The sequence below is a fragment of the Nerophis ophidion genome, linkage group LG17, assembly GCF_033978795.1.
Source record: "Nerophis ophidion isolate RoL-2023_Sa linkage group LG17, RoL_Noph_v1.0, whole genome shotgun sequence".
In the NCBI taxonomy this organism is placed as follows: domain Eukaryota; kingdom Metazoa; phylum Chordata; class Actinopteri; order Syngnathiformes; family Syngnathidae; genus Nerophis; species Nerophis ophidion.
Genome location: NC_084627.1, coordinates 14,440,655 through 14,453,961, shown reverse-complemented (window position 1 = coordinate 14,453,961; position 13,307 = coordinate 14,440,655). Strand labels below are relative to the sequence as shown.

The 13,307-nt window shown below is 37.5% G+C and overlaps 1 protein-coding gene across 1 annotated transcript in view; it reads left to right on the top strand.

Annotated features, from left to right (window-relative positions):
• Positions 1 to 13,307, top strand: part of ass1 (argininosuccinate synthase 1) — a 70,296-nt gene that overhangs the window by 54,754 nt on the left and 2,235 nt on the right. The window contains exon 13 of the mRNA XM_061876356.1: positions 4,905 to 5,061. Coding sequence (XP_061732340.1) covers positions 4,905 to 5,061 — 157 coding nt within the window. The remainder of the gene's footprint in view (positions 1 to 4,904; positions 5,062 to 13,307) is intronic.

Here is a 13,307-nt window from a genome sequence, read left to right as displayed (position 1 = left end):
TCACGTCTTCTACTGATCAAACTACGCGCCATGTACAATTTGGATGCATATATTTGTTGTTGAAGGTAGGAAACAACACAATAGATACAATAGATCAGACCTGGGCAAATTAAAGCCCGGGGGCTGCATGGAGCCTGTTAGGCTTTTCAATCTGGCCTGTCGGACATTCACATATAATTTTTTTAGATCTTTAGGATGGAAACTGTAGCTGCCATTGGGATGTGCAGTGATGTTTTCAAATGACCGTAAGTCTTGAACTATACACAGTATTTCAATGGTTAGAATCTGCGCTTTTGCATCATCTACTTGTAACTATGATAATCTAAGTCACAGCAGCTCAGACGAGGCACCAAGCAGTGTGGGTGGGGAGCGTTTCCACGGAGTGTTTCCAGAGCGGCCAGCCTGAAATACGGGTGTCAGGGACAGACGCGGAAGGAGATTTTTGCAACAAAGTTCTAAAGCTTAGTAATATATCAGATTGTAGGCGTTTTTTTTTACCCTTTACGTTAATTTTTTCGCTGTTTGTTGCATTTTTGGGCGTTTCGCTAGATTGTAAAATATGTCCAGCAAGAGGGGGGTTTCTTTCTTTCTTCTTTCTTTCTTTAGTTTATTTCGAACATGAACACACTCACAGTGTAATAGATTTCACTTTACATCATGTCCGGAAAGGAGTAGGAAGAATCAAAGCTTTTTTAATCCTACCCCTATCCCACTTCAGAGTGTTTACAAATGTATAGAATCATTTACTGACCATTAAATCATAAAATAACATCTGTGAATTAGCATACACAACAGTTTAGTAATATGTAATCAATTAATTCAGTCATTATTAACATACTGAGATGCAGAATATCTATTTTCAATAAAGTTGAAAGTATTTCTCATAATTCTTCTTTTTTGCACTATGTAAGCACTATTAATTTGAACAACCTCTTAAACTGGATCATATCAGTACAATGTTTAACTTCTTTACTTAATCCGTTCCATAATTTAATTCTACATACTGACAATCAGTATTCAGTGTTTTATCGTTCATAGTTGATATTTTAAATCGCACAATATTGTCATGTACTTTCTGAATGTCTCATTCAGTAAAAAAATGTAAAATTCCATTGTTTTTTAGGCGGTCTATCATAAAGTTGTTAGATTTCAATCAGACATTATTGTGAGGTTTTGTGTTAATGTTCCTAAAAAAATAGATACAGTGGGGTTTCAAAAAAAGTATTTAGTCAGCCACCGACAGTGCAAGTTCTCCCACTTTAAATGATGACAAAGGTCTGTAATTTTCATCATAGGTACACTTCAACTGTGAGAGACAGAATGTGAAAAAAATCCAGGAATCCACATTGTAGGAATTTTAAAGATTTTATTTGTAAGTTATGGTGGAAAATAAGTATTTGGTCAACCATTCAAAGCTCTCACTGATGGAAGGAGGTTTTGGCTCAAAATCTCACGATACATGGCCCCATTCATTCTTTCCTTAACACGGATCAATCGTCCTGTCCCCTAAGCGGAAAAACAGCCCCAAAGCATGATGTTTCCACCCCCATGCTTCACAGTAGGTGTGGTGTTCTTGAGATGCAACTCAGTATTTTTCTTCCTCCAACCACGACGAGTTGAGTTTATACCAAAATGGATACATGGATGAAAAGATGATTTTAACACGCTACTGTTGAGCCACAAGTTCAAAGAAAGAAAGGGGGACAATACTCAAATCTCAGATCCAAAGCAAAGGCAAGTCGTTCTCTCGCAAGGACAAGACTATTTAATCTTCAATTGCCTTGAGACGACATCATTTGAGCGAACGCCTACTGGTGCCTTTGCCGCTTGTAAAAAGGAGGAGCTTCACGTCATTGTTTACATTATAGTGGAGTGCATTATGTAGATCGTTACTTAAACTGCTTTAGTAAAATGGAATAAAAGCTCCGGTCCTGGGGATCCTGTCGCTGGCCGGCCTACATGCATCGGGTCAGTGATCCCTTGTTCCCTGGGCCCTGCGCATACATGTGCATACACGTAAGTACATGCGCACATACATACATACATACATACATACACACACACACAGTACAGACATGCACACACACATTCACTGTACAAACATGCATACATACCCGATCACACACTTTTGGCTTCACAATAATAGCGCTATGCGTCACATCTAGTCTATCCTCCAATACAATCAAGAATCGTTTTACATAGGGCTGGGCGATATGGCTTTTTATTAATATCTTGATATTTTTAGGCCATGGCACGAAGAACAATATATTTCTTGATATTTTGCCTTAGCCTTGAATGAACACTTGATGCATATAATCACAGGAGTATGATGATTCTATGTGTCTACATTAAAACATTCTTGTTCATACTGCATTAATATATGCTCATTTTAAACTTTCATGCAGAGAGGGAAATCACAACTAAGTCAATCAACCAAAACTGTATTTATTAAACAGTTATTAGGTAGTGGCACAGATATTCATGTAATTTCCAAAAAAGAATGTGCAAGATTGTCAGAGACATTTTAAAACAAGCTATTAGTGCACTTTTGTGCATGATGTCACACAAGATATTTCAATAACCGTCAAATAAAAAGGAGCTGCATAATAGGTTCCTGCGGACAATATCTCCCTCAGTTGTTGACTTTTTTTTTTCATATGGTGTTGATCTGGAAATAGTTGCTTCGACATTTTGTTGGTGTGTCACCGGCCGAAGATGTTGATGAAGAGTTTCAAGTACTCCTAATTCTCCAGTGGGTGACTTTTCAAATGATGCTACATTAGCAGCAGTGTTACTTATTGTAGCAATGCTTTTGCCGCATAAATGTTGAACATATTCCCGCTTGAAGCTGTCCTACCACCGGACGATGGACCCATGCGTTTTTTTTTTTTTGGGGGTAATTTATTCTTCCTCCATTTGTTACCAGATTCGCACCTTCTTTCTCTCGTATCACCACTCGCACCGCTAGGTTAGCATCACAGCTAACATTATTATGTCGCTACCTGTCTGCTCCACGGGAGTGTGTGACGTTGCACACGTGACGGTAGAATTGTCATGTCTTTTTGATCATGTTTTGTTAGATTATATCAAGACTCTATTAGTTCCTGTTTTTTCACTCCATTGTTTTGTTTCCATGCCAGCCCATTAGTTTTCACCTGTCCCCATGTCACGCACCTGACTCACTTGAACTCATGCACCTGTTGCCAATCACCACGTCACTTTTTAAGCCTGTAGTTGTCAGGCAGTCAGCCTGGCGACATCACCCTCTATCACCTTCTACTCACTATCCATGCCAAAGACCCATCCATGTTCCTTTCTCGTTCCAAGTAAGTTTTTCGTTATTCATGCCACAGTGCAAGTTTTTGTTTTGTGTCCATAGTTTTGCCTTAGTGCAAGTTTTTGTTTTAATAGTCAAGTTTCGAAACTCTGCTGAGAGCACCTTTTGTTTGTTCCTTTTATAAGTAAAATTAAAATACGTCATTACCTTCACGTCGTGTCCTGTCCAATCGCTTTGCACCATGGGAAAACAAACAGCACCACAGTCCAAGTATTGACAAGACTTAGTCTTAGACTTCCTTTTTATTGTCAATTAAATTTGAACTTTCCAGTACAAATAAGAACAACATTTTGTTGCGTTAGCTCAAGGTAGTGCAGGATAAAAAAAGCAAAAGGTGCAGATATAAATAAATAAATTACTGCGCAGATAAATATATTGCACTTTTGCATATGCATCCAGGATGTATGTTATATTGTCTTTTTATTCCAGTGAGTTAATCAATTTTGGGGGGAATTGAGGGGATATTTATGATGCGTTCCAGAGTCATGTATGTGAGGTATGCAAGAAGGTGCGCTTGGTTTAAGTCTCTGTGAGAAGGAGAGACAAGAAAGAGTGGGAAACACATGCAGTGTATTGCCTGCAGCTAAAAGCAACTGCGTGAAAATGTATACTCGAATATCACAATATAGTCATTTTCTATATTGCACAGAGACAAACCCGCGATATATCGCCCAGTCCTAGTCTTATATTATGATCACGCTTTGCCAAAGATGTTTTGTAATACAAAATGTTGTTTTCCTTCCTAAATAGATGTTTCATGAGAGATTGAAATTAAGTCCATATTCTTTTATAACCCGTTCTGATCGGTAGTCAGCAATTACTGAATTTTTAGCAGGCTGAGTATTACATTTAATTAATAAATAGCAACGGTTAAACAATTGTCATGCAGATATATGAATACCATTAACTTGTACAACACATACAGAATATCAAACAAATGTATTCAGGTAGAAATATCACAGATGGCATTATCAAACATCTTTGACAAAACAAATGATGATCAAGTAATAGAATGCGTAATGATGTAGAGGGCTCCCCATTTCCAAAATAGCTGCGCACTAAAGCTTCCAGCGACACACAAAATGAACGAGTGAATGAAGTTCACACACCAAGACATGGTTCACACAGACTCATATTTGGCTCGATTTAAAAGTTGACAAATCGAAAAGTTCACCATAAAGGGGTTTGTAAACATACTGATGTGTGATGGATTATATCTGATACATATTATATTGCCTATTGAATTGGGTTAGGTTGCTATATGTACGTGTAGAAAAAAATACAACAGGTCTATTTTACATCCATCCATCCATTTTCTACCGCATATTCCCTCTCGGGGTCGCGGGTGGCGCTGGCGCCTATCTCAGCTACAATCGGGCGGAAGGCGGTGTACACCCTGGACAAGTCGCCACCTCAGTATATTTTACAGTATTTGTGAAATTATTTCAAAAGGCATTTATGCAAATAAAGGCCTCACTCCTTATTGGTGCCTGGTATTCTCTGCAGTTAAGTAAAAAAACACAAAAACAATATAAGGTAATTGTCTTTGTCTCTTCTCTCACATCAGGTTTCTGGTACAGTCCGGAGTTTGATTTCGTGCGACACTGCATAGCCAAGTCTCAGGAGAATATTGAGGGCAAAGTGCAGCTGTCTGTCTTCAAGGGTCAGGTCTACATTCTGGGACGAGAGTCACCTAAGTCGCTGTACAACGAGGAGCTGGTCAGGTGAGCATAGGAGAAGATGAAATGTCACACTGCTTGTTCACAAGTTGACAGATGTGTGGGGGTCTTTGGCCAGTTCTGGGCACAGTGCCGCCTTCCCCAACTTTCACTAGCCCACCCGTTGTCAGGTCAGCTCGCCTGGGTTCTCTTTACAACCTCCATCAACTTACTATACAGTCCCTGCTCGCACAAAGACATCAGAGAAGTCTCAAGCTTCGTTCCTGGAGGGCGGCCCTCGACCCCTACCCCTCCCCTCCGCCGCACTCCGTGGCCTCCTCGCCGCGCTAACAGTGGGTTTGTTCAGTAGGGTGACCCCTGATGCCCCGTGGGCAGGCTGAGCACTGACCAAAGTAAAAAGTAAAAAAAAAAAAAAAACACACACCATATGCCTCTCCATCCCCACTTGAGTCACACACACTCCACTTGTACCCTAGAGTCAGGGCGCTAATAGTGTATTGAGCCAAAGGAGCGAGAGCTGATTTTAAAAGAGGAAAGTAGCAAAGTGTCACGCTTGTTAAGCAGGTCAGAGAGAGCCACGCTAAGAAACCCGCCTCAAGTGGACTGACATTTTGTTTCTTATGCTGCAGAGGGAGTATTTTGTTCTGTGAGAGAAAAAAGTAAAAGGCATTGGATGGAACCTCAAAGATCTAACAAAATCCTTTCAGGGACGCCGATTTGACCTCAGTTTTGCTTGGATTCCTCAGCTTTTCCCATAGGAACTAACAGAAAAATAAATCAAATTGTTGCCATCAAAACCTATATTTACTGTGCTGACAATGTTTTAAAAAGCTTTCTTAGCAGCCATATAAGTGTGAAATTAAGACATCAAAACAAGACACTCAATATAAGCAAATTATTTAAAGGGTAACTGCATTTTTGGGGAGGAATTTTGCCTATTGTTCACAATCATTATGAAGGACATGATGACGGATGTATTTTTTAAAAAAAAGCATTCTAAATAGTAAATAAATGCGTTTAAAAGTTAACTTACAATGGAGCTTATGGGAACAGCTCTATTCCACATGTAAAGCCCTTAAAAAACGTCCATATATTGCATATATACTGTACATGATGTAAGTATATATGCAATTTAGTAACGGGCACATTTAATAACATTTAATATTTACGTGTTTTGATCATTTTAAGCATACGCGGCGCATTAATTCAAAAAAACGCAACATTGCGTTGTTGTTTTTTTCCAACATCACTAATTACTACTCACTGCAGACCTTATGAGAGCTAAAAAACACAATAAAGCATCACTTACTGTACAATGTCTGCTCTCACTGCAATACCGACTGATAGAATGTTGTTATATTCCAATTTAGATGAAGAATGACTCATGATCCTCGCAAAGAAAAGGGGGGGAACCAAGCATCTTTTGTCTCACCATTTCCAGGTATAAATTAGCTGTCAAAGTGTACCAACATGTCGGAATACGTCCTCATCTTTTTACTATCCAGGTGAGAGGCATGATTTATGATCTGAATAAAGTTTGATGAACAAGGAAGCAGCTCATCAGTCGATCATGTCAACATAGGCACACAAGCTCGTGATCACGGCACCGCTATAAATAGTTTTTCTGCACTTATAATAACAATATCACTAATACTGGGTTAATATTCAAATCACGATATATAATTGGAGTGTTGTTGGCGTGTTTTGGATGGTTATTTATTGGGTTATATGGGCGGGATAGAAGATCTCCCATTGGCTTTATTATAAGCAGACTTTTATTTACATTTATTTAGGAGTTAGAATGCCTACAGTGGAGCTAATGAGAGCCATGACGTCATTGTTTCTATTGCAATTATTCTGACCCTAAAACTCAAAAAACCATACGAAAAGCCTCAAAAATACTCCATTTACATTTTGTGATAAACAAAGTGTTAGCGGTATTTTTATCATAAGTGCTAACGTTAAAGGACCTCTATTTGGCCGCGCATTGATCAGTGTTGCTATGTTTGCATCATCGGCTGGTGAGCTGCTTTCTCGCCTCTGAGTTTGTGAAAGGTAATTGTAGCTCTTAAATAATGCCTCTCACCTTGATAGAATGATGTGGACATAAACTAAGAAGTTGGTCCACTTTTACAGCCTTTACTCACCCCTTTTTTAACCCTTCACAAGAACTATGAGTCATTCTTCATCTAAACAGGAATATATCAACATCCTAACAGTTGGCATCTCAGTTACAGCAGACGTTGTACAGTAAGTGATTAATAATTATGTTTGTTGGCTCTCATGAAGTCTGCATTGAGTAGTAGTCAGTGATGCTGTTGAAGGAAAAATTGAACGTTTTTATGCGTGTATAAAATGGATTTGCTTCCTTATGCTTAAAATGAGCAAAATACGTAAATATTAAATCTTACTATGAATGTGCCTTATTACATAACATACATACTTACAACACATATATAAAACAATGATGGAGGTGTTTAGAGGTTTTTTACAGCGCTTTATAGTTCGATTAGACCAACTTCATATAGGCTTCAATGTAAGTGGATTTTTGCTCGCATTTATTTACTAGTTATGTCTTCTTGTCTTACATAAAGATTGTGAATGATAGGCAACATTCAAAAAAATGTGCAGTTCCTCATTAATGTGACAGTAATTCCTTTTGGATATAATTTGTTCAAACATTCTTTCTTGTCACTTTTGAGTGTAAAAATAACCGCTACGCAACCTAAAAACAACAAAACACAAGTCGAACTAAAAATACGCTCAAATGTTTTATGGTACTTAGTACTGAGGTGTGTGAAATGGCGCAACCTCACTAAAAACACTTAAGTTTAACCGAAACATTTTTGACATAATTGCAGCACAGTATAAAGTGATTTATTACAGAAATCATATCTTTCCACTACAATGCTTAAAACTTCATTTTTAGGCTTAACGTTGCGACCGTGTTGAGCCTGCGAATAAGGTGTTGGGTTTCCCTGTCTCAAAGTAGTCCTGAGGCCAACTGACAGATGGGCACAGAGGTTCTTCACAACTTGACAAATGCTGATTCATAATGGCTTTGATAAGCAGTAATATAATAACACTGTATTAATGGAGGCTGCAGAACTGCCCTGCAAAAAGTCAGTGTTCAAAAACAAGAAAAAAAAACACAAAAATGAGGGGTATTTTATTTGAACTAAGCAAAATTATCTGCCAATTGAACAAATAAATTTGGCTTGTCATGACTTTCCAAAACAAGTGAAATTAGTTAACCTCAATGAACCCAAAAATACCTTGAAAAAGGTTATATTCTCACTAATAACAAGTGCACTTTTCTTGGTAGAAAAAAAACTTTTTTTTCTCAATATGTTGAAAAATATTCTTAAATTAAGTAAATGCTAGTGCCATTATCTTGACATAATGATATGCGCTCGACATCATGATTTTTTTTTTTCATGCTTGATGTAAGAAATTATTACTTTGAAAAAGCTATTTTATACTTGTGAGTGTTGATGACACAGCTTTGCATCAGTTGATATTCTAGTCTCAAGCATGTTTTACTCGATATAGGTCATAAAATCTCAGCAACAAGCTATAATATCTTACTGAGATCATTTAGGACCAAAACCCTCAAAACAAGTAAAACACTCTAACATAAAATCTGCTTAGTGCTAAGAATAATCTTATCAGACAGAAAATAAGCAAATATCACCGTTATTTGAGATATTTAATCTTACTTAGATTTCAGTTTTTGCAGTGTGCAAGTTGGCACTCCCACATTTCACACTTGTATTGCAATATATATTGCAGATTTTATGGGTGTGGGTGGTTTAAAAATATATATATATTTGTGCTTATTCTACATATTTTTTATCTACAATTCAGGTATTTCAAGCTTCAAAATATTTTAAAGAATAAAAATGGCTAAAATTAACTAAAGATATCAATACTACTGGAGTGTTTACTGTTTCATAGAGACTAAACCAATCAGATGGTGCTGTTAAATATCATGGAAGAAGAAAACCTTTCCAAACACCACCTCCCTCCACTCCCCACTCTTGCTGCAACTATACAGGTGCTGGTCATATTATTAGAATATCATGAAAAAGTTGATTTATTTCAATAATTATATTCAGAACGTGAAACTTACATATTATATCAATTCATTACACACAGTGATATGTTTGAAATGTTTATTTCTTTAAATTTTGAGGATTAGTACTGACAATTACTGAAAATCCCAAATTCAGTATCTCAGAAAATTAGAATATTAGTTACGACTAGTACCAAAAAATATTTTTTAGAAATGTGGGCCAACTGAAAAGTATGAACATGGAAAGTTTCAGCATGTACGGCAATCAATACTTAGTTGCAGCTCCTTTTGCTTGAATTGCTGCAGCAATACGGCGTGGCATGGAGTCCACCAGTCTGTTGCACTCCTCAGGTGTTATGAGATCCCAGGTTGCTTTAATAGTGGCCTTCAGCTCTTCAGCATTGTTGGGTCTGGCATCTCGCATCTTCCGCTTCACAATACCCCATAGGTTTTCTATGGGGTATAAAGTGTAGTAAAACTTCCTGGTAGACTGCTGCATTGACCCTAGACCTCAGGAAACACAGCGGACCAACACCAGCAGATGACATGGCACCCCAGACCATTACCCATTGTGGAAATTTGACACTGGACTTCAGGCAACGTGGATTCTGTGCCTCTCTCGTCTTCCTCCAGACTCTGGGACCTTGATTTCCAAAGGAGATACAAAATGTACTTTCATCTGAAAACATAACTTTGGACCACTCAGCAGCAGTCCAGTCTCTTTTGTCTTGAGCCCAGGCGAGACGCTTTTGACGTTGTCTCTTATTCAAGTGTCGCTCTACACAAGGAATGCGACAGCTGAAGCCCTTATCTTGCATACATCGGTGCGTGGTGGTTCTTGAATCCCTGACTCTAGCTGCAGTCCACTCTTTGTGGATCTTCCCCACATTTTTGAATCGGTTTTGTTTGACAATCCTCTCCAGGGCGCGGTTATCCCTCTTGCTTGTACACTTTTTTCTACCACATCTTTATCTTCCCTTTGCCTCTCTATTAATGAGCTTGGACACAGAGCTCTGGGAACATCCAACCTCTTTGACAATGACATTTTGTGTCTTGCCCTCTTTCTTTATAGTATCAATGGTCATCTTTTGGACAGTTGTCAAGTCAGCAGTCTTCCCCATGTTTGTGTGTTATACAGAATCAAAACGAGAGACCATTTAAAGGCTTTTCCAGGTGTTTTGAGTTAGTTAGCTAATTAGAGTGTGGCACCAGGTGTCTTCAATATCTGACCTTTTCACCATATTCTAATTTTCTGAGATGTTGAATTTAGGGTTTTCATTGGTTGTCAGCTATAATCATCTCCTTTTTGGCGAAAAACACTTGAAATGTATCAGTTTGTTTGGAATGAATGTATACATTATACAAGTTTGACTTTCTAAATGGAATTAATGAAATAAATCAACTTTTTCATGATATTCTACTAATATGACCAGCACCTGTATATATTATCATCCGTCTATAAAATTGTTTTAAATAAACCTCTGCATGACAGGTTTCCTTATTAACATTAAATAAAAGGAAAAATAATAAAATATAGATTAACTTACAACTAAAACTAAATGTATCCGGGGATTTTTTTGTCTTTAACAAAGGATTTAAAGTGCATCAATGTGCCTGATATTTAAAAAATAAATAAATAAATAAATAAATAAAAGGTTTTAACTGTAAAAATAATTTGACCAACTTAAACCATTTTATACTGAAAAACTAAATCAAGCACACAGACTGGTTGAATAAATAATAATGAATTTCAATTGAACAGCAACATTAACTCAGGAGCACAATATATAAAATACTTTAACTTACAAAATAAAAATTGATAAAATCCTTTCTGCTGATTTGATATTACCAAGCCAGGATTAATGTTCCCCGGGCTCACATGTGCCTTAGCCTCAGGCAGCATTACTTCTAAACGGATAAAGGTGACTATGCAGCTGTTATTTCATGTCTAAATGGTAAATGGTTGTACTTGTATAGCGCTTTTCTACCCCTTTATAAGGAGACCAAAGCGCAGTATTTCCACAATCACCCATTCACACACACATTCACACACTGATGGCGAGAGCTGCCATGCAAGGCGCTGACAAGGACCCATCAGGAGCAAAGGTGAAGTGTCTTGCCCAAGGACACAACGGACGTGACTAGGATGGTAGAAGGTGGGGATTGAACCAGTAACCCTCAGATTGCTGACACGGCCATTCTCCCAACTTCGCCACGCCGTCCGTCTAAAGGTCTCCTATATGTAAAATAACAAGCTATTAAAATATTTAATATTCAATTTATCACCAATAAGTACTTTTTGGGGGAAATTAATTTAACACGGTCACTGATTAACAACAATAAACAAGGTCTTATCGCTGGGGCGGGATAGCTCGGTTGGTCGAGTGGCCGTGCCAGCAACTTGAGGGTTCCCGGTTCGATCCCCGCTTCCGCCATCCTAGTCACTGCCGTTGTGTCCTTGGTCAAGACACTTTACCCACCTGCTCCCAGTGCCACCCACACTGGTTTAAATGTACCTTAGATCAGTGGTTCTCAAATGGGGGTACTTGAAGGTATGCAAAGGGGTACGTGAGATTTTTCAAAAATATTCTAAAAATTCAAAAATCCTTTATAAATATATTTATTGAATAATACTTCAACAAAATATGAATCTAAGTTCATAAACTGTGAAAAGAAATGCAACAATGCAATATTCAGTGTTGACATCTACATTTTTTTTGGACATGTTACATAAATATTGATGTCAAAGATTTCCTTTTTTTTTGTGAAAAATGTTTTCGAATTAAGTTCATGAATCCAGATGGATCTCTATTACAATCCCCAAAGAGGGCACTTTAAGTTGATGATTACTTCTATGTGTAGAAATCTTTATTTGTAATTGAATCACTTATTTATTTTTCAACAAGTTTTTTGTTATTTTCATTTCTTTTTTTCCCAAATAGTTCAAGAAAGACCACTACAAATGAGCAATATTTTGCACTGTTATACAATTTAATAAATTAGAAAGTGATGACATAGTGCTGTATTTTACTTGTTTATGTCTTTTTTTCAACCAAAAATGCTTTGCTCTGATTAGGGGGTACTTGAATTAAAAAAATGTTCACAGGGGGTACATCACTGAAAAAAGGTTGCGAACCACTGCCTTAGATAATTGGGTTTTACTATGTAAAAGTGCTTTGATTCACTAGAGAAAAGAGCTATATAAATATAATTCACTTCACTATATTAACGTGGACCTGGTACAACGCTTTGTGGTTCCCCACTTTGGCAGAAATAGATTTGCAACGTTATTTCCTGCAATGAGTTTGTATCTGTATATGTAACATTTGCCCGATTGGTACTTACATTGCCCATCCAATTTTACCGCTTGTCCCTTTTTTCTACGATGAGATGGCGACTTGTCCAAGGTGTACAAAGCCTTCCGCCCGAATGCAGCTGAGATAGGCTCCAGCACCCCCCGCGACTCCAAAAGGGACAAGCGGTAGAATATGGATGGATGGAATTAAAAACACACAATAACACATTAACAAAATGCTGTGTCACATGAATGTTTTTTGAAATAATATCTTTGTGACATGAAAAAAATCCAAGTAATGTAAAAAAACAACAACCTTGTGTTTACTTTTTGATTTTAAAATAAAGTACAAAGCAGTTTGGCTAATGAAGTTGAAGGCCAATAAACAAGTTTTGTTCTTCTCTTGGTTCAGTACAACAGTTTGGCCAATAAAATAAAGAGGCGTGATACCTCTCACATCGAATACAAAATCTTCACAGCCTTCGTTCAGTTTGATGAGATGACAAAATATTTTAGCTAATATTGATGTTATTTGAACACTGATACAGTTGGCAGTTGAATAAAAGAGTGAGCATCCCTGTCAAGAAAATAAATACTTTATGAACAAGTTGTGACAACGTTCACGACACGTTGCCTGCTGCATTTTCTCACAACTTTAATTTTCAGTCACAGCAGCTGATGGATGCTGTATTGAGAAAATAAAGCAACATCAAATATTTTTTCTCCTTCGCTGTATACTTTTAGTGTGGGGACAAGTGCGTCCGTCTCCAATATTGTCCACACCTGTCTCCATCTAAACCAGGGGTCTCAAACTCAATTTACCCTGGGGCCCACTAAATGCAGAGTCTGGGTGAGGCTGGGCCGCAAGAAAATATTTCTTTCAAAAAATATTTTTGTATTATCTTTATTTTTATTTTCAAC